Consider the following 23,853-nt stretch of genomic DNA (forward strand, 5'->3'; position numbering starts at 1 on the left):
GTGGTGGTGGTGGTGGTGGAGGTGTCCTTTTCGAAGCGCCATCTGTCCATGCGAGCCAAGGTCTCGCGGCGAGGTGCCTCGGACACAGCCAGGCGTGGCTTCTTGAATGGAGGCTCTGATGGAGGGCGGGCGGCAGATGAGCTAGCGCCGTTGGAGCTGGAGCTGGAGCTGGGTTTGGGCTTGAAGAAGGCGCTGATGGTGGCCTGCGCCCCAGCTGGCTTTTGCGAAGGCGGCGCCATGATGTCTCGTGGCGTGAGCGTGTGGCTGCAGAAGCGGATCAGCCGCGAGTGACTGTGGTGGTGAAGAGGCGAAGATGCAGCATTGAAGACGCTGTCAGTGGGACGAGCTGAGCTGGTCTGAGCCGCCGCGGTTGTTGAGGCAGCGGTCGATGAGGTGGGTGACAGATGACAAGGAAGGGTCCCTGTGGAATGGACCCAAAAGTAACACTTTTGGCTGAGTCGGCGCGAAGACGGCCAAAAGTGGAGGCGCGTCTCGATCGGGCGATCGGCCTTTTTGAGGTGTTGGTCAGGCCGGCATCTCAACGACCTTCCTCCTCCCTTTCGCACATCACGATCTTCACCCTAGCTCAACAGCACACGGGGGCGTTGATGCACAATGTCGACATCCTCAGCAGCCGCAACACCGCGCGCACCACCGGGCGAGCTGCTCATCCCGCTGCACGTCGCGTTCGTCGAGGCGCTCGACAAGAAGCGCGACTCGCTCGCCTACCACTTTACGACGCACCTGCGCATGAACGGCGTCTACTGGGGCCTCGCAGCGCTCGAGATCCTGGGCAGACCCGAGGTGCTCGACCGCCAGGCGCTCATCGACTTTGTGTTTAGCTGTTGGAACGACGACACCGCTGGCTTTGGCTCGTTTCCGGGCCACGATGCGCACGTGCACAGCACGCTTTCCGCCATCCAGATCCTCGCCATGAAGGACGCGCTAGACGAACTCGATACCAGAGGCGTCCGTGACAGACTCGTACAGTGTAAGCAGCTCTCCACATCAGCCGGAACGCGAGAAGCAGAGTCGCTGATCAACCGGCCTTGATCTCCGGCGGTGCAGTTCTATTGGGGCTTCAGCTGCCAAGTGGTGCGATTCAGGGCGACAAGTGGGGCGAGATTGATACGCGCTTCCTGTACTGCGCGGTATCGGCGCTTGCGCATCTGGGCGCACTCGACCAGCTCGACCGCGATCGCACCGTGCGCTACATCCTCGCATGCCACAATCCCGACGGAGGCTTCGGCACCGACCCAGGCGCAGAAAGCCACGCCGCACAAGGTACGCTCTTGTCCAATCTTGCCAATCTCGAGACCGCATGCTGACTCTTCCTCCTTGAACTGGGCAGCGTGGGTGAGCGTGGGCGCGCTATCGATCCTGGAGGCTCTGGAAGAGATCGACTGCGACCGCGTGGGCGCATGGCTCGCCGAGAGACAGCTGCCCAATGGCGGCCTCAACGGGCGACCGCAGAAGCTCGAGGACGTCTGCTACAGCTGGTGGGTGCTGTCCACCCTCAGCGTCATCCGCAGGCTGCACTGGATCAACGCGGATAAGCTCAAGAACTTTATCCTCTCGGCACAGGTATGTCCCCACCAACCCATCCTCCACAGTGGCGCAGAATTGACCCAACATCACCCTGGGGCGTGTGGGCACAGGATCCGGACGAGGGCGGCATTGCCGATCGACCGGACAACGTCACCGACGTCTTCCACACCGTGTTTGGATGTGCAGGTAAGTTGGCAGTGCACGCGAAGGACTCGGGATCAAAACGCTGACTGGGTCTTTGTCGGAGCAGGACTTTCGCTGTTGGGATTCGAGGGGTTGCAACAGGTCGATCCGACGTACTGTATGCCTCTGCGCGTCACGCGTGCGCTTCGCATTGATCGACCGTTTCAAACGCCATCGTCATAAGCGCGGGAATGTCACTGTATTAAGGTCGATAGGCTGGTTCGAAGATCGTGTTTCTGTGTGCGCAACGATAACGAAGAGTCAGTAAACAGTGATGGTGACAAGGGGGAGTTTGTGACTTACTCTGGTTGTACGGTAAAGTTCCTGCCATTGCTCCTTACGGTTCTCTTGTCCTTATCTCTCGGCAGGGCTTTTCGCATGTCGAAGCCGTCTTCGTCTCCACCGTCCTTGCCGCCTTTGTAGTAGTAGTCCTTGACTGTTCTATACACGCCATACCCTAGTCCTTCGTACATTGTGACGGCAGTGGTGTTGCTGGGTCTTACGAAGAGATCCACAAAGTACGCATTGTAGACGCGGTTCGAGACGTCTTCGAGCAGATGCATCATGCCGTTGGCCAGTCCCAATCGACGGTACTCGGGTGCGACCGTTATGGCCGTCACGTGGCCGTGCAGTGTAGGAGCTTCGCGCCAAGAGGTGGACTCGCGACCCTCGGCTTTGCCAATAACATACCCCATCGTCCGTCCCGAAGAGGGCGCGGTCTGAAGGAACGACAGGTCGGGCCACTGCGCAAGGTACGAGAGGTAGAACGACAGTGTGTACGTTTCCGTCCAGTGGTCCAGGTTGACATTGTTGAACTTGAACAGATCCGTCGCCCGGAACGGTCGAAGCAGCGACATGATTGCGCCAACGCCCAAGCGGGTTCTATGTGCCTGAGTTCCGAGTGATCCGCAGCGTCCGCAGCTTCGAGATGGTGGTGTGCGTGCCAAGACCTCGAGTCGCTCCGCCAGGCATTTGAGGGGTGGAGGTCCACGACTCCAACTTAACATATTTCAAAAAATCGGCTCTCCAATATATCGACCCGGCAACCACGGCTGGACTCCACGCGCTCGGCGACCTGGGGGCATGGGGCGCCGTAAGTTGCGGGACACTACAAGCTCACGCGCGCTACAACAACCTGAGCGCTGAGAGTAGCTGACAGACGCTTGCCATTCGCGGAGATAGCTGGCGAAAGCCGACCTTGCGCCACCTTAACTTTGACACCCGCACAAGCAATTGAATATCCTCACTCATGCCCCGCACGAAAACAGAGAATGAGCGAGAGGAGTCAAATTGATCTTACAAAAACGACACGGCGATGGAGAACGATGACGAGAGACGAGGATGCAGACAGCGATGGTGCAGATGAATCTTGCGTCTCGATCAACACAGTTTGAAGCGTACTCTAAGTCTGGTGAGGCTCACGACAGTGAGGCGCGGGAACGAGTTGCGATCGGCCGTTACAGTGCGGAGGAGGCTGATTCTGCTTGCGATCGCCAATGTCTGACTGCGAAAGATGCGGTAGACAGTGGTTGCCCACCTTTTGACAGCTGCTTGGGGCTTGTGTTCGTTGGTCCAGTGCCTGTCAGACAGGACTCGTTGCTATCAAGGTTCGATCTTGCCGAAGAGTGCAGTCGTCGCTGTCGGCATTCCCACCGTCGCTACTCCGTCGTGTGTGGCCAGCCTCACACCTACCAGCGCAGCGTCACAGCCGCCCAATCGTTCCGTTTTGGGTCGCATCAACCCACCCATCGTCAGCCAAAGTGCTCCAACCACAATCCGATTCTAGCTCAACGTACGTGCTTTGCAGCAAACTCCCGCAACACACCCCACCCACGCTCAAACTCGCAAGCTTAAGCTCAAACTCTATCTCTTCACCGTTCGCCTCATTACAAGCGCTACTTTGGCTACATGATGCGACGCTATCCGGGGCGCGTAGGTTCAGCCGGCCAGCTCGGCCTCGATCGAGGTGACGCTGGGCAACGAGGGGAGAAAGTGCTTTCCCTGCGGGCTGCCCAGATGCGCGCCCATGATGGGGAACGACGTCGAGAGCGGGCTCGACGTCGCCGCCTTGTAGCTCGGATGCAGCGACGGCGAGGGCGGCAGCTGGCCAAAGCGCGAGCGCGGCGACGTCGACGGCAACCTGCGCGAAGCCGCGGCGGGCGGAGACCTCGCCAGCCCGTCAATGTCCAGATTCAGCCGCGCCGGACGCCGCTTGGTCGTGCCACCCAGATTGGGCGACGACGTGTTGCTGCCACTGCCCGCCCCTGCCGACGTGAGGTTGAGGCTCGACGTCGATCCGCGTCGCCGGAACTGGTCGCCCAGCGACGAGTGGCTCGACAGCGTCGGCGACGTCGAGCTCTTGGGCGACAGCGGCGCAGAAACAGACGCTGGCAGGTTGACATGGTGCGACGTCGACTGCGACAGCGCCTCGCGCACCGCCGCACGCGTGTCCTCGTTCATCGTCCGGATCTCCTCCTCGTCCAGACTGTAGTCGTGCGTGCCAGCCAGCGGCCGGCTCATCCCAAACGGACTGGCGTGCACCGGCGACGACGCCAGGCGGTACGCAAGCACCGGCACAACACCTCCCTGGCTCGTCTCGTCCTTCACCTCGGGCACCTGGTCGATGTGCGGCCAGGCGGCGTCGCTAGCTGCGGAGTCCTGCTGCCACATCGGCTGAGGAAGCGCAGAGGCTGCCCCTTGGCCAAGTCCAGATGCATCCGCCGATTCAAGCTTCGACGGGCCAGGCGACTTGAAAAACGCCTCGTCCGATGGCGAGCTGGACAGGTACGCCTTGACCACATCGCTGGCGGCCGACAGACGCTCGTCACCTCGGCTGGTGCTGCTCAGCAGCGTGTCCGCCGTGGTGGGCTCGGAGCTCAGAAGCGCGTCGTACGTAAAGTTGGGCGTGCGCGCCTCGGGGTGCTCGTCACGCCTCGAGCTGGCCGAGGGCAACGAGACGCGCGACGGGATCTGCGAAGTGTGCTTGCCCGTGGCGTACGAGACCTGGCTCCAGCGCTCATTCGAGATGGCGTCGTCCTGCGTCGCCTGAATCTCGGCATGTTCGTCATGCTCGTGCTCCTTGTCGATCACGTCGGCGGCGTCCGCGGCGTCCGCATGCTCCGAAGGCGCAGACGGCTGCGGCACCGAGTCCATGTCGCTGTCGATGCTGACCGTTCGTTCGATGATGGTGCCGTCTGCGCTGGACGTCTGCGGCTGCTCCACGCCAGATACGGTAAGATCCTGAGTAATGGACGCGTCGGACTCCGCCGCTGACACGACCTTGCCGCGCAGGAAGCGTTGGATCGAGGCGATGCCGTCATCGTGGTCGTCCCCGAGGAAAGCTGACAGCTCGGTGGTGTCGTCTCCGTCATGGTCGGGTGCTGCAACTGACCCCGCTTCAGGCGCATCGATGGCTCGTTCAGCCACGACGGCCGAGACTGGTGCTGCTGCCGCTGCTTCTGCTGCTTCTTCCGCGGCTGAGGACTCGACGTCCTCGAGAGCTTGGTGGCTAGCCTTGGGCGTGCCGGCCTGGATCGACTCGGTGTGCTCCTGTGCTGCATCGGCGTGCTCTTGCGCTGCATCTGCGTGCTCCTGCGCTGCATCGGCGTCCAAGCTGAGCGCGGCCACGGGCTTGCTTTCGGGCGCGTCCTCGGTCACTGTGGGCGTGTCTTCGGCGCCAGCGGACGTGGCCCCGGCAGCCGCCTCTGGAACGCTGTCGCGGGAGCGCATCGACTCTGTATCAGCCACCTCGGTCCTTGCGAGGCGGGGCACGGCGTCTGCCTTGCTGAACTCGACCAAGCGGGATGCGCTGAGCGGCGCGTGCATGCCGATGCGCGGCGACTGGAATCGCGACGCGGACACGGCCGAGGTGCTGGCGGGACGCGGCGAGACCGGGGCGCGGTCGAAGGGGCTTCTGGCGTTGCTGCGGCTCTTGGCAGTGGCAGCCTTGGCGCGCGCGATCCACTTGGGGCTCGGCGTGACCGAGGCCGAGAGGCTGCGGGCGTACGCGAGGCTGTCTCTGCTCGACATCTTGCGACCGGCGGGATCGGGGCTGTTGCCGCCGCCAGGATTCGGCGAGCATCCGGGGCTGAGGAGCTCGAGCGCCTTCTGCATGTCTTCGAGGCTGTCGCTCAGATCGCCCGAGCTACGACGGCTGACGCTGCTGGGGCGGCGGTCTTGAGGCAGCGCCAGCGAGCCGGGCGACGAGGGCGGGTGGTGCTGGAATATGGGCGTCGAGACGGAGCGCGGCGAAGGTGGAGCGCGCGGTGTGTTGAAGGCGTCTCCGACTGCCGTGGGACTCAAAAGCTGCGGCGAGAGCGATGCGGTGAGGCCACCCAGCTGAGGCTTGACGCCTCCGAATGCCGCCGCGTCGAGGTGGATGGGGCTGAGCAGCGAGATGGCTGGCGGCGCTGCCTCGAGACTGGCGTCTGATTCGTGTGCCTCGGCCGATGGGATGTGGAAGTGTGGCTCGTCGCTTGAGCGAACGACGGCCTGGGCAGCATCGTCATCCGCGTGCACCGAGGGCGACGGCCCGGTGATGTGCGGCACCGCATACGGATCTTGGCGGATTTTGCTGGCCCAGAGACCAACGACCTCGTCGATGTCCGACTCTGGCGGCAGCTGCATCTCGCCGTGGCCGAAGTCGTTGGCAAAGTCGTCGTCGAACGCGCCGGAAGAGTTGGGGCGGCCGGTTGGCGTCTTGCCGATCCAGCTCTGGATGCGGGCCATGTTGTCGCGTCGAGGGCTGTAGTAGACATCGTTGGCGGCGTCGCTGGCGTAGTGCTGCGTCGGCACTTGCTGCATCGGCTGCTGCGGCGGCAGGGCCATGGCAGCCTCGAGGGCTGATGCGTGGAGCGTGTCGAAATCGCGGGGGTTGTCGTCGAAAGCTGCGGGAATCTGCTGGTGCTCGAAGGACGGCGCGGCGTTGCTCGTTTCGCCCGGCTCGGGGAGGATGGGATCGATGTCGTGATGCTGCAGATGTTGCCACATGGCCTCGTCGCCGGCATCGACGATGAAGCTGTGGCGGAGCGCGAAACCCTTTGGTTCGTAGGTAGATCCGCGCTGCGAGGCAGTGATCTCGTGAGCAGCGGAGGAAGGCGAGTCTGGGAGCGCCGAGTAATCGCCGGCGTGCGCGAGGGGCTCGTTGCCGAAGCTGATGTCGTGCTCTGTCTCGGCGTCGTCGGCTGCATCCAGGATCTCGGAGTAGCCGGTTCGACTCTGGCCAGAGTTGGAGCGGTGGCTGGGCATAAGCGCATCGCGTGTGAGCTGGTGCTGGGAAGATGCTTGTTGCACCTCGTGCGAAGACGATGACGAAGTAGTAGGCGCGGGCAGTACTGGTCTAGACTGAATGGATGCGCGTGAGACGGAGAGAGCAGGGCGTGATGCGGATGCGGCCGAGCTCATTGAGACGATGCTGGCGCGTTGTGATTGGACAGGCTCGTCCGACGGCGAGGCGGACCTGGTGGGCAGAGTGGGCAGCGGTGCGTCTTGCGCCTGCTGCGTTTGCTGAGACTCGGATTGCGGCTCCTCGTCTAGCAGAGGCGCGGTGGTGGACGATTGGGAGAAGCGCTGCTGGAAAAGCTGCAGCCCGTCGTCGTGGAGTGCTGCTTCTTCGAGAGGCGCAGCTTTGACGCCAGCATCGGAGGCCGCCTCCCTTTGCGCTATCGCTTCTCGAACGGATTCGGCTTGGTGATTTGATGCAGTGGAGGGCGAGCGCTGCTGAACTTTGGGCTGCACAGGCTGCTCGATCTCGGCTTCGAATGTTGGGGCCAGATCTTGGGCAAAAGCTCGATCCGACTCGTGTTGTGGCTCGTCGTCCTGCGACTGCGAGAGGCTGTGTGCGAGGTGCATGCTCTTGCGCGTTGGATGGGAGGGCCTCTCGCGAGGGTTTGCGCGGGAAGCGATCCAGCTTGGCCACCAGGGCGCCTTTGCGGTGTCGACCTGCCACTCGATGCGTGCGACGATGGGAAGGCTTGGGAAGGGTGGTGGTGGTGGTGGGTTGGCCTGATGGTGGCCGGCGGAGAAAGCGGCGGCGCTGCGTACGGATGGGCTCCAGTCGGTGTGTGCGTCGCGGCGGCCAAAGCCAAGAGCGTCTACGCGGGGCGAGGGACGATAGTAGGGGATGGTGGGACGACTGGACGAGGCCTCGCCGACGGTGGAGCGTGAGAGGTCGGCGGCGTGTGCGCTGGACGACGACGAAGGGTGGGCAAACGAGTCGGCGGCGGCGTCGGAGGAGCGTCGGCTGTGGGCAAAGTTGGGTGGAGGCTTGTGGGCGGCGGATGTGGAGGAGAGGTCGTCGTCGGCAAAGTAGCGAGACCAGAGAGCCTGCCAGGCAGCATCGCCGATCCTGGGGCCGCGGTTGCCCTGGCCGTCGTCGGCGAGGAAGAGGAGGAGACCGCCGACGGAGGGAAGGGCAAATTCGCGCGAGATGGCCCATAGCTGACCGCCGAGGGTGGGATAGAGAGGCAGAAGGGAGCCGCGTTGGAGGCGGTTGCGCTCTGCGTTGGTGGATTCCGAGGAGGTGGGAAAGTCTTCTGGTGGGATGGCGGTGACAAAGTAGCTCGGGCTGGCTGGATAGGGCGAGCGAAGGGCGTTGATGACGGGGCTGACGCCGTGCTCTGTGGCTCGCAGTGCGCTGGACTCGTTGCCGATGGCGGGTGGCTTGGTGGAGGCTGGCGGGAAACCAGCGGAAGCGACGCGCGAGAGGGGTGCTGACGAGCAAGATGGCTGGGCCGGTGCCGAAGCTGCGAGCTTGTCGTGCCGATCTGCGGGCGAGCGGGCCGAGTCTGGTGGGGTGATGGACGAGTCGAAGGTGGTGAGCATGGTAGAGTCGTGCTCGTGCGAGGGTGGCGGCGACATGATGGGCGAGGAGGAGCGCGAGATCGAGTCTGTGTGGAGGGATGGCGAGTCGGGCGAGGGCTGCGCTGGTGATTGTGGATGTGCGAGCGACATTGTGGATTGGGTGAGAGCCACGTCGGGGCGGGAGGCAGCCATGATGTATGCGCAGACGAGCTAGAGCGGATGGGCGCGAGGCATCAGAGCATCACGTGCGATGGAGCGGGTGACGAGCCGTAGAGCGGATGCAGTGCTAGTCGGTGACGGCGCGGTGATGCGAGCGGGAGTGTGATTACTCGGGAGCCGATGTGACCGAATGTAGAGCTTCGAGAGGGGGTCCGAGCGTGAGCAGCGAGTCGAGCGAGCGAAAAACCTGCGAGCGCTGATGTTGTCGACGCGGTCTGGTAGAGGGGCTGGTGTGCCGGTCGAGCGTCTGAGGCTGTAGGGGAGTATGCGTGTCGTTGTCGTGAGTGAGGGTGGACGGAATCGAATGGTTCGAGGACGAGGCAGAGATGATGGTGGTGGAGCGGCTCCAAGGGGTCGACACGAAGGGACGGACGCGCGTCGGTGTAACGTGTCGGGATGTTTGGCCCAGAGAGGGTGAGAGAGGGTCGAGCGTCGGAAGTGATGGCGTTGAGCGAGACCAGCGGCCATCGACGTAAGGCAAAGGCGATTGAAGGGGGGACGGCAGCCAGCTGTCACTCTTCTGCATTGCTCAGCGCTGCTCAGCACTGCTCACCGCCGCACCGCCTTGGCCTTCCACATGAATGAATCCAACACGAATTGCCAGCCCGCCAAGCCGCAAAATCCAAATCCAATTTAAAAAAGAAAAGAAAAGAAAAAAAAAAGGAAAATGCGATTCTTGACAACAGGCGATGAAGCTCATCCCCCACCATTCATTGGACTGGGCGGGTGCACTTCCGGTGCAGTTTTGCATGACCGAGCGCGGCTTCATTTCGGTGTCCAAAGCCTATCTTTGCTTTGCACACGATCGGTTGCCGTGTGTTTTTCGCTCGAGATGAATTTGCTCCCACCCTGGGTCTGCCGAAGTTGATCTCGCTTGAAAAAGAAAAAGAAAAAAGTTTTCATCCTTTCTTTCGGGAGTCACGCCACGAAGCATGGCTGGCTGGTAAGAATGGCCAAAATATGCACCACTGCTGAGCCCAGCTGCAGGGCATTGAATGTGCTGCGGTTCGGAAGCATGCAAGCAAGCATGCATTGTGGTGGTGTTGTGTGCCCTGCAGCCTGAAATCACCCGATGCCAGCATGTCCGAACGCGAGCCGGTTGAATTGGATTCGCAAGCGGCGATCGCGGTGTACTGCCGATGCACCAACCCAACGCGAGCGGGCGGGCATCCCCGGGCGAGAGGCGAGCCATGCAGCTGCTGCATCCACGGCGTCACGTTGGCATCGCATCGTTGGCTCTTGCAAAAAAGCGCGTCGGGATCTCAGGCTGGGATGCGACGAATGGCATGCACGGTTGTCAAGCATTTGCGACGCGGTTGCATGCTGGCAATGATTTTGCATCCCAAAAACCAAACGGGCGAAATTCATGCCTCGTTTGTCTGCATCAGCTGCTCCCTTGGCTGCCGTGACGAGCCGGAACGGAGCTCGAAGAAGAAAAAAAAAAAAAGCGAGAAAAGAAAGTGTTGGGGGTGTTGGGAGGGACGCGCGACGCGTCTCGACAAAACAACTCGCGAAACAAAAAGCCCAGAGCCAAGGGTCGGAGTCGGCTTCGTCTGGTCGCTCGTCGTCCTTTTGTCGTGTGGTGCTGGATTGTCTGGCATGGTTGGTGGACTGGCATTGTTGCCCGTTTCTTGGCAGCTGAACAATGTCTCGGTTCGCTCGGCCAAGCTCGATCGCGAGCAGGCACGTACCTAAGCTCGAGCTATGCTCCTCCCCCTGTCTCGTCTTGTGTACATCGCTTGTGACCGCCTCACCTGCTTGCGCCATGTTGACCTGGACGTGAACTCAAGCGAGATGTCACGCTTATGGGGCTCGGTTACGGACCCTTGGCCTCGGTGACAAGAGACATTGACGTCGACGCGCATCCTCACCGCGTCCAACCGGATGCCAGCTCAAGGCATGCAGGCACCACCGCTCGAATCCATCTCCGCTAGTTGTGAGTGTCGGAGTCAAGACGACCCTCTCATCCCAACGCGTCGTGTCTCGCGTTCTTTCTCTCTTTCTCTTCGGCTTGACATTCCCGAATGCCACACAGTCTCCTCGGACACCGAAGACTCGGTCACGATGCTACTCCGGGTCCAAGTGGTGAGCGGAGGTCCAAAGCATGACCCCAACGCGGCTTTTGCATCCTTAGCTGCGACTTTGGACATCGGCATCGATCATGCAGCATCCCAAACTGCGCTCGGCCATGCGCGCTTCTACGCAGAACGTCCCACAAAAACAATTCCCCTTCCAACCCAACCAGTCTGCGCTGCAACGCTCACAGGGTGCAACACTTGTCCAATGCATTCGACTCGTCTAGCCGAGGCACATGCCATCCCCTTTCGCCGCCCTCGCTTCCACCACAACGCCCTCGCGCTCGGCCAAACACTATGCGCTCCCGAACCCTTGCCATCCGCATTCGAGACACTCTAACAAAGTCGTCCTTTTTTAAATACATTTTATGCCTCTTTTCTCTCGCCTTTTTGGCGAGTCCTTTTTTCCCTTCCGGCTGCAATTGTTCAAGCACGCCAAATCCCATCGTCATCCCCTTTTTGTCGCGAGCTTCTCACTGCCGCATCCAATCCTCAAATCCCGCAAAGCAACTCGCCCTCGCCATGACGACGGCCGTGCCATTTTGAAAAGAGTTTGACAAGCGTGACACATCGGATTGCTTTTCGGGTTGCTTTTAGTACAGACGCAGCGCCACATTGACACTCTGCAGCTCCTGCATGAGCAGTTTGGCCGCATACGGGATGTGGATCTGCGAGATGGCCGTGCGGTTGCGGCACGATCGGCACTCGTACGTCCCCTTCTTGAGGTTCGCCAGCGCCGTCAGGCCGCACAGATCGCACACGTGGATCCGGTACGGATCCGACACGTCAAACATGCGCTCCTTGAGGAAGCCAGCGATGCCGTGCGCGATCATGCAGTCGCGCTCCATCTCGCCGAATCGCAATCCTCCGCCGCGCGATCGTCCCTCGACGGGCTGGCGCGTCAGGATCTGCACCGGTCCTCGCGCACGCGAGTGGATCTTGTCGTCCACCATGTGCTTCAGTCGCTGGTAGTACGTCGGTCCCAGATACACCTGCGCCTGCATCTTGCGTCCCGTGTGCCCGTGGTACATGACCTCGAGTCCACGCGACTGGTACCCAAGTCCGCGCAGGATCGACGACACCGCCTCCACCGTCAGCTCGGTGAAAGGCGTCGCATCGCCCTCCTGTCCCGAAAGCGCAGCCACCTTGGACAGCAGACACTCCACCAGATGTCCGATCGTCATTCGCGACGGAATCGCGTGCGGGTTGATGATAATGTCCGGCGTGATGCCCTCCGCCGAAAACGGCATGTCCTCCTGCCGGTACATGATGCCCACCGTTCCCTTTTGGCCGTGACGCGAGGCAAACTTGTCGCCCGTCTGCGGCACACGCGAGTTGCGCACGCGCACCTTGACAAACTTGTTGCCGTTCGAGTTGGTCGTCAGCAGCACCTGGTCGATAATGCCGTTCTCCGTCGACTTGAGCGAGATGCTCGCGTCCTTCTTCGTATGCAGCTTCGATCGCATGCCCAGCTCCTCCGAGTCCGGCGGAAGCGGCGCCGTCTTGCCGATGATCACATCGTCGCCCGACACCCGCGTGCCCGGCGCCACCAGTCCGTCGGCGTCGATCTTGTCGTACGTGCCGTGCTTCATTCGGATCGTCGTGTCCCGGTGCGGCTTCTCGAACTCCTCCAGCTGCATCACTCCCACCTTCTTCTCCTCGGCCATGTACCCGCGGTAGTACAGCGAGCGCATAAAGCCGCGGTCGATCGACGACTGGTTCATGATCACCGAGTCTTCCTGGTTGTAACCCGAGTAACACATGATCGCCACGATCGAGTTTTGGCCGGCGGGCAACTCGCGGAATCGGATATGCTCCATCGACCGAGTCGTTCCCAGGGGCTTGTGGGGATAATAAAGGACGTGGGCCATCGAATCTGCTCGAGCAAGGATGTTGGAAATAGGTGTGCCGATGGCCTGTTTCCCCATGGCAGATTGACTTTGAGAGGAAAGAAAAGGAAAGATCAGTATCAAAGAGTCGTGTAGGTCGTTGATCGTCAAGGGAAGGCTACGCACTACACATTTCTTGGCGATTGATTGTGATCGGGGAAGGGGACGATCGAGGCGCAGATGCCGAGGGTCATGGCGGGGTGAATCTCGCAATGGGTCCATGTATCGGGTGCGATCGTGTGGACGGCCTTGAGACGGGCGGTGGGGTCGGCGGAGGTGAGGTTGATGTTGCCGTTGCGTTGCTTGTACTCGCGCGAGAGCTCGAGGTCGGTGGTGGTCATGCAGATGAGCACCGACTCCTCCTCCTCGGCGTCGAGATACTCGATGACGCCTTCCTGGACGAGCTGGGTCCAGCGGAACTCCTCGCCGGTGGCCGGGACGGGCTGACCGATCATCTGGACGTGGTGCTTCTTGATCAGGAGCGTCATGTCGTGAGGGTTGACGATAAAGACGGGGCGAAGCACACGCGATGCGTCGGTGTAGATGCGCAGTTCGCGCTCGCGGATGTCGCGCACCACCGAGACCTCGTGCGAGATGTCGTCCTTGCGGCGGAGGTCGCGCAGCGTGTCGACGAGCTGGCCGGGATCGTCGTGCGTGCCCATCCAGACACCGTTGACAAAGATCTTGGTCGCCTTGGCGTGCGCCACCTGCATGTCGACGAGCGAGTCGAGGCCAAACTCTTCGAGGAACTCGACGATGGGCGCCGAGGGTGTGCCGACGGTGACGGTGGCCATGAGACTGAGGTTCTTGACCAGACCGCACGCCTGACCTTCGGGCGTCTCGGCGGGGCAGACCATGCCCCAGTGGGTGTTGTGGAGCTGACGCGGCTTGGCGATCTTGCCGTCGCGGCCGATGGGGGTGTTGGTGCGGCGCAGATGCGAGAGGGTCGAGGCAAAGGCGAAGCGGTTGAGCACCTGCGAGACACCGGCCTTGGCCTGCATGGCCTTCTTCTGGTCGCCCCAGTTTCCGGTGGCGAGCGAGTAGCGGAGGCCGTTGGTGATGGTGCTCGACTTGACGGCGGCCTGGATGTGGAACTCGCGGTGCTCCTCGACACACTTTTGGAGGTGGCGGTAGACGTCGCGGGTGACCTTGCGGAAGAGCATGCGGAAGAGGTTGGCCATGAGCGGCCCGCCGAGGTCGATGCGCTTCTTGCCAAAGTGGTCGCGGTCGTCGATCTCGCGACGGTCGAGGGCGGCGAGGAGGAGACGGTGGATCATGTAGCCAAAGAAGTAGGCCTTTTTGGTGTTGGAGCCCTCGGAGGTGGAGACGTGCGGCAGCATCTCCTTTTGCAGGATCTCCTGTGCATAGACGGTACGCTTGGCGCGCGAGAGACCGGTGGTGGTACCACGTCGTCCGATAAAGTCGAGCGCCACGTCGCGGTCCTGGATGACGAAGGCTTCCTCGATACACGGCTTGAGCATCTCGAGCATGGGCGTATCGTTAAAGTCGTAGCAGATGTGCTGGAGAACTTCGCGGTCGGGAACGATGCCGAGCGCACGGAAGACGATGATGATGGGGATGTCGTTGCGGATGTAGGGGAGGGTGGCGCGGATGGTGTTGTTGGCGGTCTTCTCCTTGTTGCGCGAGAAGAGCTTGACCTGCATGGTGGAGATGGTCTTTCCGCCCTTTTCGACGGCGCTGCGGATCTCTGCGAGGAAGGTGACGGGTGCGGGAGGCGCCTTGGAGAAGACGTAGACGTGGTTGGCGGCCATGCGCTCCTGGGCGATGAGGACCTTTTCGGAGCCGTTGATGACAAAGTATCCACCGGCGTCGTAGGGACACTCGTTGAGCGAGTAGGACATCTCGTCGTCGAGGCCCTTGAGCCAGCAGAAGTCGGACTTGAGCATGATGGGCACCTTGCCGATGAAGATCTGCTGCTCGTCCACGTCGGTCTTGCCGTGCTCGGGAACCCAGGCGGCGTCGCCGTTGAGGTCGAGCTCGTCCTCGCTCTGGACGAGCACCTTTTGTGTGACGTCGACGAAGAGCGATGCCGAGTAGGTGAGGTTGCGGTAACGCGCCTCTTGCGGGAAGAGCTGTGCGGAGCTGCCGTCGGATTCGGTCATGGTGGGCTTGTTGAGGTAGATCTGGCCGAACTCGATCTCGTATCTGCGAGTCTTGTCCTCTGCATGGCCGGAGTGCTGGTCGCTCTGCTCGAGGGTGAGGCTGCGGACTTCTTCTACGAGTTCCTGGATGGTGTTGGACATGAACTCGTTGAAACTGTCGAGCTGATGACGCACGAGGCCCTTTTCCTCGAAGAATGCGCGGATGACGTCCCAGCAGTCCTCCTGTGTGATTTCCTCCGAGTAGCCGTCATCGTTGTCGTAGTCGACGCCCTTGCCGTTGGCATACGACGAGTAGCCGGCCACGTCAATGTCGTCGACGTCGATGGGACCCTCTTCGAAGGTGTCCTTCATGTACTTGTCGTACGCCACCGAGTCCGCCATGATTGCAGCTGATGCGACGCCGAGGTTGCGTCGTCAACCGATGCAGAAGGGCGATGCGTGCAGCGAATGGAGAGCGGCTGGCAGCTGCAGTGGCCGAGCTAGTTGGCCGCTAGCGGCGGAAGGTGGGGGAGGCCACGCTCTGCTGATGCGCACGACGCTGCGTATCGGGCTGGCAGAGCAAACGAACGAGGGCCTAAAAGACGAAAGTTGAGCGTGATCGGACGCAGTCGGCCAGCACCGGCGGTGAACCCAGGGTCGTAAACGTCGGCGAGAATGCTGGAAAAGATGCAGATCAGAGGCTCTGTTGCAAGAGCAACAAACCACGAGGTGGGGGGGAGAGGGTGGAAGAGGCGGAGGGATGGAGGTAAGGATGATGGCGACGAAGCTGCGACGCGGCGGAATTGATGCGCATCTGCCTCTGCCTCTCTCTCCTCTCTCTCTGCGCATCTGCGGATGTCGCCCTCTGCGCAGCCGCTCTCTCCCCCAACCGGCCAAGACTGCGCGCCTTTCTTCTTCTGCGCAGTCACGCGGCATTCTCGCACGAGTGAGCCAACAAAAAAGGTGAATTAAAATTGATTTTCCGAATTAATTAACTTCGTTCGGGTCGCATGAGGCTCAGTCTTCAATCCACTCCACCTTCCTTCTCGACACCATCCTCACCTTTACTTACTTGGATCGCAACGGTACCTCGTGTGCCGTGCATCCACCGGCGCCAGCGCCGAACCGTACACCATGGGTGGCGGCGACCTCAACATGAAAAAGTCGTGGCACCCTCTCGTCGCGGCGAACCAGGAGAGGGTGTGGAAGCGCGAAAAGGAGGCGATCGAGGAGCGCAAGAAGCTCGAGGAGCTTCGACGCGAGCGCGAGCAGGAGCGCGAGATGCAGGAGCTCCAGCGTCTCCAGGAAGAGGCCGGCGGCAAGAAGCGCGTCGACCGCGTCGACTGGATGTATGCCACGCCAGCCACGACGGGCTCCAAGTCGGCCGCCGAGATGGAAGACTATCTGCTCGGCAAGAAGCGCGTCGACAAGCTGCTGCAGGGAGATGAGGCGGAAAAGGTATCCAAGTCCAGCCAGCAGGGGCCGATTTCGCTGCAGAATGCCAACTCGGCGCGTGACTTGGCCGCCAAGGTGCGCGAGGATCCCATGCTCGCCATCAAGCAGCAGGAGCAGGCCGCATACGAGGCGCTGCTGCGCGACCCGGCCAGGTTGCGCAAGCTCAAGGCCCAAGCAGGCATCGACGTGGACGCCGAGTCCAAGGACGAGCGCCGACGTCGGAAAGAGGAGAAGCGACGCCGCCACGAACACGAAAGCAGCAGCAGCAGTCGCAGACGCCATCGCGACGACGAACACGACAGCCACCGCAGAAAGGAATCGCGCCATCGCGACTCTCAAAGCGAATCCAGTCGTCGCCGACACCATCGGCACGGCGACGACGCCGCAGCATCAAGAGATCGAAGTCCGAGTCGCCGAGACAGCGAGCGCCGTTCGTCCAGGCGACACTCTCCGGACCGCCGGCGCGAAGCGGACCGAGACAGGGATTCCTTCCGTGACGACAGACGCAGCTCCAGATACGAAGAGCGTGATCGCAACGGCTCGGCGCAGTCAACACGGCCGCGGAGTCGCAGCCGATCTCGAAGCCGCAGCCGATCTCCAGCACGGGAGCGTCGAGCGCACGACGACCGTGCTCGGCAATCGCAGGATGTTCGCAGGACGACGGACGATCGTCGTGACCGTTTCGGCTCGCGTGACCGCCCAGCTGCTATGCGACCGCGCAACGCCGAGGAGGACGATGCGCGCAAGGAGGAGGTGCGCTTGCAAAGGCTGCGCGAGATGGAGCAGAATGCAAAGTCGATGGAGCAGGAGCGCAGCTCGTACGTCCGCAAGATCAACACGGAGGAAGCCGAGCAGGAGCGTCGCGAGGCCGAGCTGCGCCAGAAGCTGCTCGATGCCCGCACAAAGGGACACGGCGACGGTAAGGGCAACTTCCTGCTCGACCAGCAGCGCAAGACGTTTGGCGACAGCGTCGATCTCTCTGAGCGCATGAAGCGCGACCGTGGTCGACTGCAGCGCTTTGATTGATGAGCACACCTCTATCCGATGCTTCAATATACCCTTTGGCTAGAGACGTCTTGACTTGCCTTCGTCGCGCCGTCTGAACTACGGCTTTGCGTGCAGACTTGGTTAAAGTGCGGAGCGGAGCGGATAGGGGATGTATGAAATCCAGGGTCCAATCGAGATGTGGGCGCTTAGCGTGCAGCTGTCCGTGCGCCACACTTTTTGGCAGTCCAAATTGAGCCTCACCAGTCTCGATCCTTTACCTCCCACCGCCATCTACAACACAGCGCTGATATCCACTGATCATCCACCCTATGCTGCTCGAACCCGGATCGTAGTAAGGCTGTCTCGGCGCGGAGCTAGTCTTCGAACATGAACCCGCCACCAGCTTCATTCTCCACCAACCCGGTTCCAGCGCTGATCGCGCGGCGCACCACAGTGCTGGTGCCACCGAGCCTATCGACGATCAATCATCTTGATGGCGCCACACTTGCGGCTGGTCGAGACGCCGGCACATCAGCAGCGCGTGGCGCACAGGAGCGTCGAGTTGCGGGCTCGCAAGCGCTGCCTCGCGTGTCGCATTCGCACCATCGGTCGGACCTGCAGCAGGCCGTGTCGCAGCCCACGGCGGCAGTGCCCATCTCGACGCGCGAAAACATCTCGACCTCCAAGTCGTGGTCGAGCGGCTTGGCGCTCAAGAACGCCAATTATGCCACGGCCACCGCGTCGAGTACGCATCACGAGTTTGTGCTACATCCGACCTTCCGCAGCGATGCGGAGCATAGGGGTGATGTGCTCGTCCGCGTCGAGGGCGTCGACTTTTTCGTACACAAGCATATCCTTCTCTTTTCTTCGCCCTTCTTTGCATCGGTCCTGCTTGGAGACTGGAAAGAGTCGCGCCTGTCGACGCTGCTCAACGACGACGAGCTCGCCGATGCCGCTGCTGCACAAGGTTCGACAGACGACTCGCCTGGCGAGGTAGAGGCTGATCAGACTCAAGAATCGCCCGTCTGCAATGAGGATCCGCAAGCCGACGGCATCGTCAGCGCCAGTGAAACAGCTTCGCCTGCCGCTGGCAACCTCGCATTGCAGGCACCGGAGGGCAACGATGCAGCCTCCGTCGACCGCGTCGTTGTCCATCCAGAGCCGTCCACCGACAAGCTCGCGCTGGCCGCTGAGGCCGGAGACGTTCAAGACCCGGAGCACCTCGTCACGGATAGCCGGAGGCGCAGTCTACTGCGTGCGTCGTACCACACGGCGCTATGGAGTCAGGAGGATGCGGCGACATCGTCGTGCTCGATCGCCGACTCTGCTCTCCCGGCAGGCAGCTCTGCGGAAGACAGCGGGCACACTGCAGAGAGCACCGACGATGGCAGCGTCGACGAGGGCCCGAGTGTCAGCGACACTGACGAAGACGGCGATACTGCGCAGCGTTTCAAAACCGCCGATGTGGAGCGGCAGGAGCGCAAGCAGGCTGCAGCCGAGTCGCGCCGGGTGCGGTCCAAGTCCAAGCATCTGGCGGCGCGGCTGACGCTGCGCAAGCTCGAATCGGCGTCCAAGCTGCAGGCGATCCCCACGCGCAGCACGAGCAAGACGGGAAGCAGCCTGGTGGCGGCTTCCACAGGAGCGAGCAGCTCGGGCGCGAGTCCGCTCGCAAGGCTCGAGTTGCTCGCCACTCCGCCGCTCTCGCGACGCACGAGCTGCGAAGTTGGAGCTGCCCCTCCGCCAGAAGCACCAGCGGGAACGGTCTGCGACGAGAGCAAAGCTGCCGCCGAGGAGCGGAGCGCAAAGCGAGGAGCCAGCAGGGGAGGGCGGTACCGAGGCGTGGTCGCTGTTGTTGAGCTGGAAGAGGAAGCGGCGGGTACGTTTCACGACTTTCTGTTCCACATCTATCCGCACCTGGATCTGGCGGTGACGTGGTGGAATTGCGGGCCGCTGTTGCGGTTTGCAGACAAATTCCAGGTGCCGTACCTTCGACGGAGCTGCGTCAACTTTCTGCGAGCCGCACTTGCAGGACGACCGATCGAGGCGATGCGTCTGGCGGAGCTGCACGGTATGGATGACCTGTACAAGGAAGCCAGTCGACACGTTTTGGACAACTTTGCAGCATGGGAGGTGGAAGAGCTCGAGTGTCTTTCGAAAGAGACGCTGCTCAAGCTCGAGCGCAAGCGAACGTGGTTCTTGGAGCGGCTACTCAAGCTGGGGCTGGCGAATCCGGCACGCGACTACGAGTGCCATGCGAGCTGTGCGGACCCACAGACGTGTGCGCGGCTGCTGCACGACAAGTGGCAATCGGCGTATGCAAACGCCTTCCGCTTCTCACCGCCCCAACCCAGCGTCATCTTTCGCCATCTGAGGGAACTCGACAATGCCTCGGTACTGCACATGAGCGCATGTCAGAGCGCAGCACGGTCGTGGGTCCAGGGCCTCTTTGACCGCATGTTCTCCCTAGGCACCCTCCATACCCCGCGCCAGTTCCTCGCCATCAAACTCGAACCTCCCACCAAGACCCCTCACACCCTGTAGCACCCCAGCATCATCGTCTTGGCATGGCAAACAACAATCCGCATTCATCATTGGTTTGGTATCATGTGGCTATGCGCGATGCGCTAGGAAGATTGGGCCGAAAGCGGTGTTTTGGGCTTGACGTATCGGAAGGACGGACGGCCGAGGAAGCGGAGAAGCACGTAGCCGATGGAGAGAAAGACGACCGCGATGGCACCGAGGAAGCCAGCATTTTCGGCTATGGTGAAGCGTTCGAGGTCGTACTGGTTGAGCACGTCCTGGCCCGACCTGTAGCACTGTTGCGAGTCGGCGGCGCACTCAAAGTTGAGGCCACGGAACTCGTTCTGCGCCAGAGCCGAGTATGTGTAGGTGATGGGCGAGAGCCAATGCAGCCAGATGAACCACGGTGGAATCGACGACAGTGGCAACAAGTTACCGCCAAAGAGGAGGAAGACGACATTGATGACGGGCGCGAAAATGTTGGCCAGCTCGATCGACGACGCGCCACATCCGATCACGAGTCCGAGTCCGATGGCCGTGCCCACCTGGAGCACGTTGATGGCGAGCCAGATGAAGAAGGCACCTGCCGTCTGACGCAGACCGACCATCCAGTAGACCACGGCGTAAAAGAGGATGCGCTGTAAGAGCTGGTTGGGCACCTCGGTTATGATCTTGCCCAGATAGAACGACGAGATGCGGTATGTGCCTGCCGAGCGCTCGCGCAGCATAATGTTGCGCTGCAGCGGAAAGATGGCGAGGATGGGAAAGAGGACTGCAAACGACGCATTTACGGGCACGATAAAGAGCGCGCCGATACGAGCCAGGGCACCACCCTGGTCGAGGTTGAGCCGGAAGAATGCAAAGCCAATGATGATGAGCAGCACGATGTTCTGGCCAAACGAGGCAAAGACGATGGTGGGGTCCTTGACGATGAGCATGGCGTTGCGGCGGGTGAGCACGGCGAGCTCGTGCCACCACGAGTTGGGCCACGAACCGGCGACTTCGTTGGCGTCGCTGCTCTTGGGCACGATGCGCGACATGGTGCGGCCCATGGCGGGTGCCGACACCTGCGCGTCGTGCTCGGCGAGCTTATCGGCATGGTTCGCGAGGAAGGCGTCTCCGTCCGTGCGCCAGGACGAGAGCAGTGCGCGCACGCGATTCTCGGCCTCGTTGGTCTTTTCGTAGTTCTCGGCGATGGTGATGTAGAAGTCGGCCGGATTGACGCCTTCGGGCGGCGAGTGGCCCAGCGATGCGAACCACGCCGGTGCGGCGGTGGGCGGGCCCGAGTAGTACGTCTGTCCGCGCGTGAGGAGGATGACGCGGTCAAAGTGCTTAAAGATGTTCCACGACGGCTGGTGGATGGTCATGAGCGTATACAGGTCTCGCTCGCGCGTGATCTCCTTCAAGTTCTTGACGAGGTTGAGCGCCGCAAACGCATCCAGACCCGAGGTGGGCTCGTCGAGCAGCAGCACGCTCACGTCGGCTACGAGCTCGGTGCCCACGGCGACGCGCTTGCGCTCTCCGCCCGACACGCCGCGCTGGTTGGGCCCGCCGATGCGCGTGTCGGCACACTTTTCCAGACGCAGCATGGCGATGCTGTCCTTGACGCGCTGCTGACGCTCGTGCTTCGAGTAGAGCCGCTTGGGTAGACGCAGGTCCGCCGAGTACTGCAGCGTCTCGGTGACGGTGAGCGCGCTAAACATGAGGTCGTCCTGCTCGACAAAGCCGGTGAGCCGCTTCCAGGTGGCGGGATCGCGCGGCTTGGCCTGGTAGAGCACCTCGCCCGCGATCTCGGACGACTTGTCGAGGCGCGCCGAGAGCACCGAGAGGAGCGACGTCTTGCCTGCGCCCGAGGCGCCGAGGATGGCGACCATCTCGCCGCGCTTGACGTGGCCGCTGACGCCGTTGAGCACTCGGCGGCGCATGGGGTCGAGCGGCGGAAGGTGTGGGAATACGTCCTGCTGCTCCGCCAACTGCACCTCCTCCGAGTCGGCGGGGGAGAAGGAACCGTTCTCTGCCTCGAGCGCCTTTTCGTTCTCGGTGGCCTTTTCCACAGGCGCGGCGGCGGTGCCGTGCTTCTTGATGTGCTTGCGACGCGCCTTGGAGAGGAGCACATCGTAGGTGATGTCGCGCCACGAAAAGACGTCTTGACCGGCGGGAACGTGTGTGTGGCTGGGGCCCGGACGAGACGAAGAGGGCGATGCCTCGTTGACAGAGTTGGGAGCGGGCGTGGACAGCGACGATGCGGAACGCATATTGTGGGTTGCGCCCAGGGTGGATGGAGACGAGGCCACGCCTGTCACGGGCTGTGTTGCGGCCGCCATGGCGTGGGTGTGGGAATGGGTATCCGAGGAGCTTCGACCAGAGGGAGATGTGAGGACTAGCTCATTTGGTCGGCAAGGCCCAGGGCCTATATAGGCAAGGCGCTTCGGCGGAGTGCGTGAGGATCAGGCGCTACGTAGCATTGCAACTGACAGCATTTGATTCGGAAGACGGAGCTCGGCGATGCCATAAATTTGCGATTGCAGCCAAGAGTGCATTGCATGAGCAGGAGCAGCTGCATGGAGAGCGGCTGTCGACTCGCCTTAGAGCTGCACCTGCAGGTGGAGCTGCATCCGCGGCCCTGATTCGAGGCCCATCCCACGTGGAGAGCCAAGCGACGTGTCGCTCGCCGCGGAGAAGGCGAGGCTTTGCGCGGGTTCTTAGCTGAGCAACGCGCGCTCATAGCATCAATCCCAAGGCCTTTCCGCGGGAAGCAAAGCCGCACTTCCTCGGAGATGCCTCCCACGCCTCCCAGCCTTATTCGTTCTCATGCGCTTATCTCTGCTCATCTTCTCGACGACGCAATCGATCCTTGGCTACGTCGGCTCCATTCCGAGCCTCTCGGCTCTCCGAGGAGGAGCCGAAAGCGCGCTTTGCTAAGGTGCAGATCCAGCACAAGGCAGCAGTCGGAACTTCCGACGGACATTCGGCAGCAACTCGACGTGCCGTTCCGACTGCTCTGCCCTTTATTTTCAGTTTTGCGCGATGCCACTCGCCGATCGGCGCTCACAGCCTCAGACTCGCGGTCCAGACTCAGTAGTCCGCATCCCGAAATTCGCTTCCCCTGGCCACAATCCCGAGATCCGCGTTGACTTGACTTACATCATTCAGTCCGCTCATGGCCATGCCTATGCCAACTCCATCTCAAGTCACGCGCGATATGAAGCAATGCAGGGCTGGGATTCGACGGAGCTAGTCAAGTCATAAGGTAGTGTACAGGAGACAGGGGGAGCTTGCGCAGTCTCTACTTGAACTGCGTCTCGGTCACGCCCTTGCCCATGGCCGAGGTGGAGGCGGCCTTGAGCACCGTGTTGAGGCAGGCGTCGACAAAGTTGGCGCCCGACCACTTCTGGTGCGTCAGCACGTCGCAGCCAATCTCGCGCTCCTTGCGCTGCACCAGCTCCACGTACGCCTTCATGCCCTCCTTGGCAAAGCCGGCCGCGAACAGGTCCGAGATGTACGCGTTCGAGTGCAGACCGCCGAGCGTGATGAACTGCCAAACGAAGCCGAGCTTGCCCAGGTCCCACACGTAGCTCTTCATCTGCTCGGTGCTCAGCTTGGCTGCGTCCCAGTTGAACGACGGCGACAGGTTGTACGCCAGCCACTGGTGCGGGCGCGCCGCCTTGACGCCCTCGGCGAACTCCTTGGCCTGCGCCAGGATGGGCGACTTGGTCTCCATCCACAGCAGATCGGCGTAGGGACCGAAAGCGATGGCGCGGTTGATGGCACAGTCGGTGCCGCCCTGGTAGCGGTAGTAGCCCTCGCGCGTGCGGCACGCATCCCAGTCAAAGCCAATCTCGACGCCCAGGCTCTTGGCCTTGGCCTTGGCCTTGAGCAGCGACGTGCCCAGCACCTCCTTGCGGAACTGCTCCGCCTCGGCCTTCTTGCCCTTCTTCTCCAGCTCGGCAGCCACGGCGTCACCGTAGCGCACCGGCTGCGCCTTGGCCAGCCACTCGTCCTCGAGCGCGATCAGCTTGGGACCGTCGGCGCCCTCGGCCTCGGCGCGGTTGAGAATGTCGACCAGAGGCTCGA

General features: G+C 61.8%; 8 protein-coding genes across 8 annotated transcripts, besides 1 other annotated feature; 3 read left to right on the top strand and 5 right to left on the bottom strand.

Moving 5' to 3' along the window:
• Positions 1 to 239, bottom strand: PAN0_045d6391 (uncharacterized protein; the record flags this gene model as incomplete). Its single annotated transcript, XM_014798152.1, has 1 exon — positions 1 to 239. A coding segment is annotated over one exon (239 nt), but the record flags the coding sequence as incomplete, so codon positions are not given.
• Positions 240 to 615: 376 nt separating this feature from the next.
• PAN0_045c6392 (terpenoid cyclases/Protein prenyltransferase) lies at positions 616 to 1,914 on the top strand (the record flags this gene model as incomplete). Its single annotated transcript, XM_014798153.1, has 5 exons — positions 616 to 991; positions 1,069 to 1,284; positions 1,352 to 1,584; positions 1,659 to 1,734; positions 1,799 to 1,914. The coding sequence occupies 5 exons, from the start codon at positions 616 to 618 to the stop codon at positions 1,912 to 1,914; spliced, it is 1,017 nt and encodes a 338-aa protein (XP_014653639.1).
• A 19-nt stretch (positions 1,915 to 1,933) lies between these two features.
• Positions 1,934 to 2,588, bottom strand: PAN0_045d6393 (N-acetyltransferase; the record flags this gene model as incomplete). Its single annotated transcript, XM_014798154.1, has 2 exons — positions 1,934 to 1,967; positions 2,035 to 2,588. The coding sequence occupies 2 exons, from the start codon at positions 2,586 to 2,588 to the stop codon at positions 1,934 to 1,936; spliced, it is 588 nt and encodes a 195-aa protein (XP_014653640.1).
• A 1,081-nt stretch (positions 2,589 to 3,669) lies between these two features.
• Positions 3,670 to 8,682, bottom strand: PAN0_045d6394 (uncharacterized protein; the record flags this gene model as incomplete). The annotated part of the gene is made up of 1 exon (XM_014798155.1): positions 3,670 to 8,682. The coding sequence occupies one exon, from the start codon at positions 8,680 to 8,682 to the stop codon at positions 3,670 to 3,672; it is 5,013 nt and encodes a 1,670-aa protein (XP_014653641.1).
• Positions 8,683 to 11,419: 2,737 nt separating this feature from the next.
• On the bottom strand, positions 11,420 to 15,219 carry PAN0_045d6395 (DNA-dependent RNA polymerase II second largest subunit; the record flags this gene model as incomplete). Its single annotated transcript, XM_014798156.1, has 2 exons — positions 11,420 to 12,764; positions 12,842 to 15,219. The coding sequence occupies 2 exons, from the start codon at positions 15,217 to 15,219 to the stop codon at positions 11,420 to 11,422; spliced, it is 3,723 nt and encodes a 1,240-aa protein (XP_014653642.1).
• Positions 15,220 to 15,951: 732 nt separating this feature from the next.
• PAN0_045c6396 (pre-mRNA-splicing factor cwc25) lies at positions 15,952 to 17,298 on the top strand (the record flags this gene model as incomplete). Its single annotated transcript, XM_014798157.1, has 1 exon — positions 15,952 to 17,298. One exon carries the CDS (start codon positions 15,952 to 15,954, stop codon positions 17,296 to 17,298), a length of 1,347 nt encoding a protein of 448 aa, XP_014653643.1.
• A 348-nt stretch (positions 17,299 to 17,646) lies between these two features.
• On the top strand, positions 17,647 to 19,800 carry PAN0_045c6397 (uncharacterized protein; the record flags this gene model as incomplete). Its single annotated transcript, XM_014798158.1, has 1 exon — positions 17,647 to 19,800. The coding sequence occupies one exon, from the start codon at positions 17,647 to 17,649 to the stop codon at positions 19,798 to 19,800; it is 2,154 nt and encodes a 717-aa protein (XP_014653644.1).
• An 83-nt stretch (positions 19,801 to 19,883) lies between these two features.
• PAN0_045d6398 (ABC transporter, ATP-binding protein) lies at positions 19,884 to 22,103 on the bottom strand (the record flags this gene model as incomplete). Its single annotated transcript, XM_014798159.1, has 1 exon — positions 19,884 to 22,103. One exon carries the CDS (start codon positions 22,101 to 22,103, stop codon positions 19,884 to 19,886), a length of 2,220 nt encoding a protein of 739 aa, XP_014653645.1.
• A 962-nt stretch (positions 22,104 to 23,065) lies between these two features.
• Positions 23,066 to 23,853: a sequence feature (In-frame stop codon was detected at splice-junction site;~hypothetical protein).

This window comes from Moesziomyces antarcticus (genome assembly GCF_000747765.1).
Source record: "Moesziomyces antarcticus DNA, scaffold: scaffold_v10045, strain JCM 10317, whole genome shotgun sequence".
Lineage (NCBI taxonomy): Eukaryota > Fungi > Basidiomycota > Ustilaginomycetes > Ustilaginales > Ustilaginaceae > Moesziomyces > Moesziomyces antarcticus.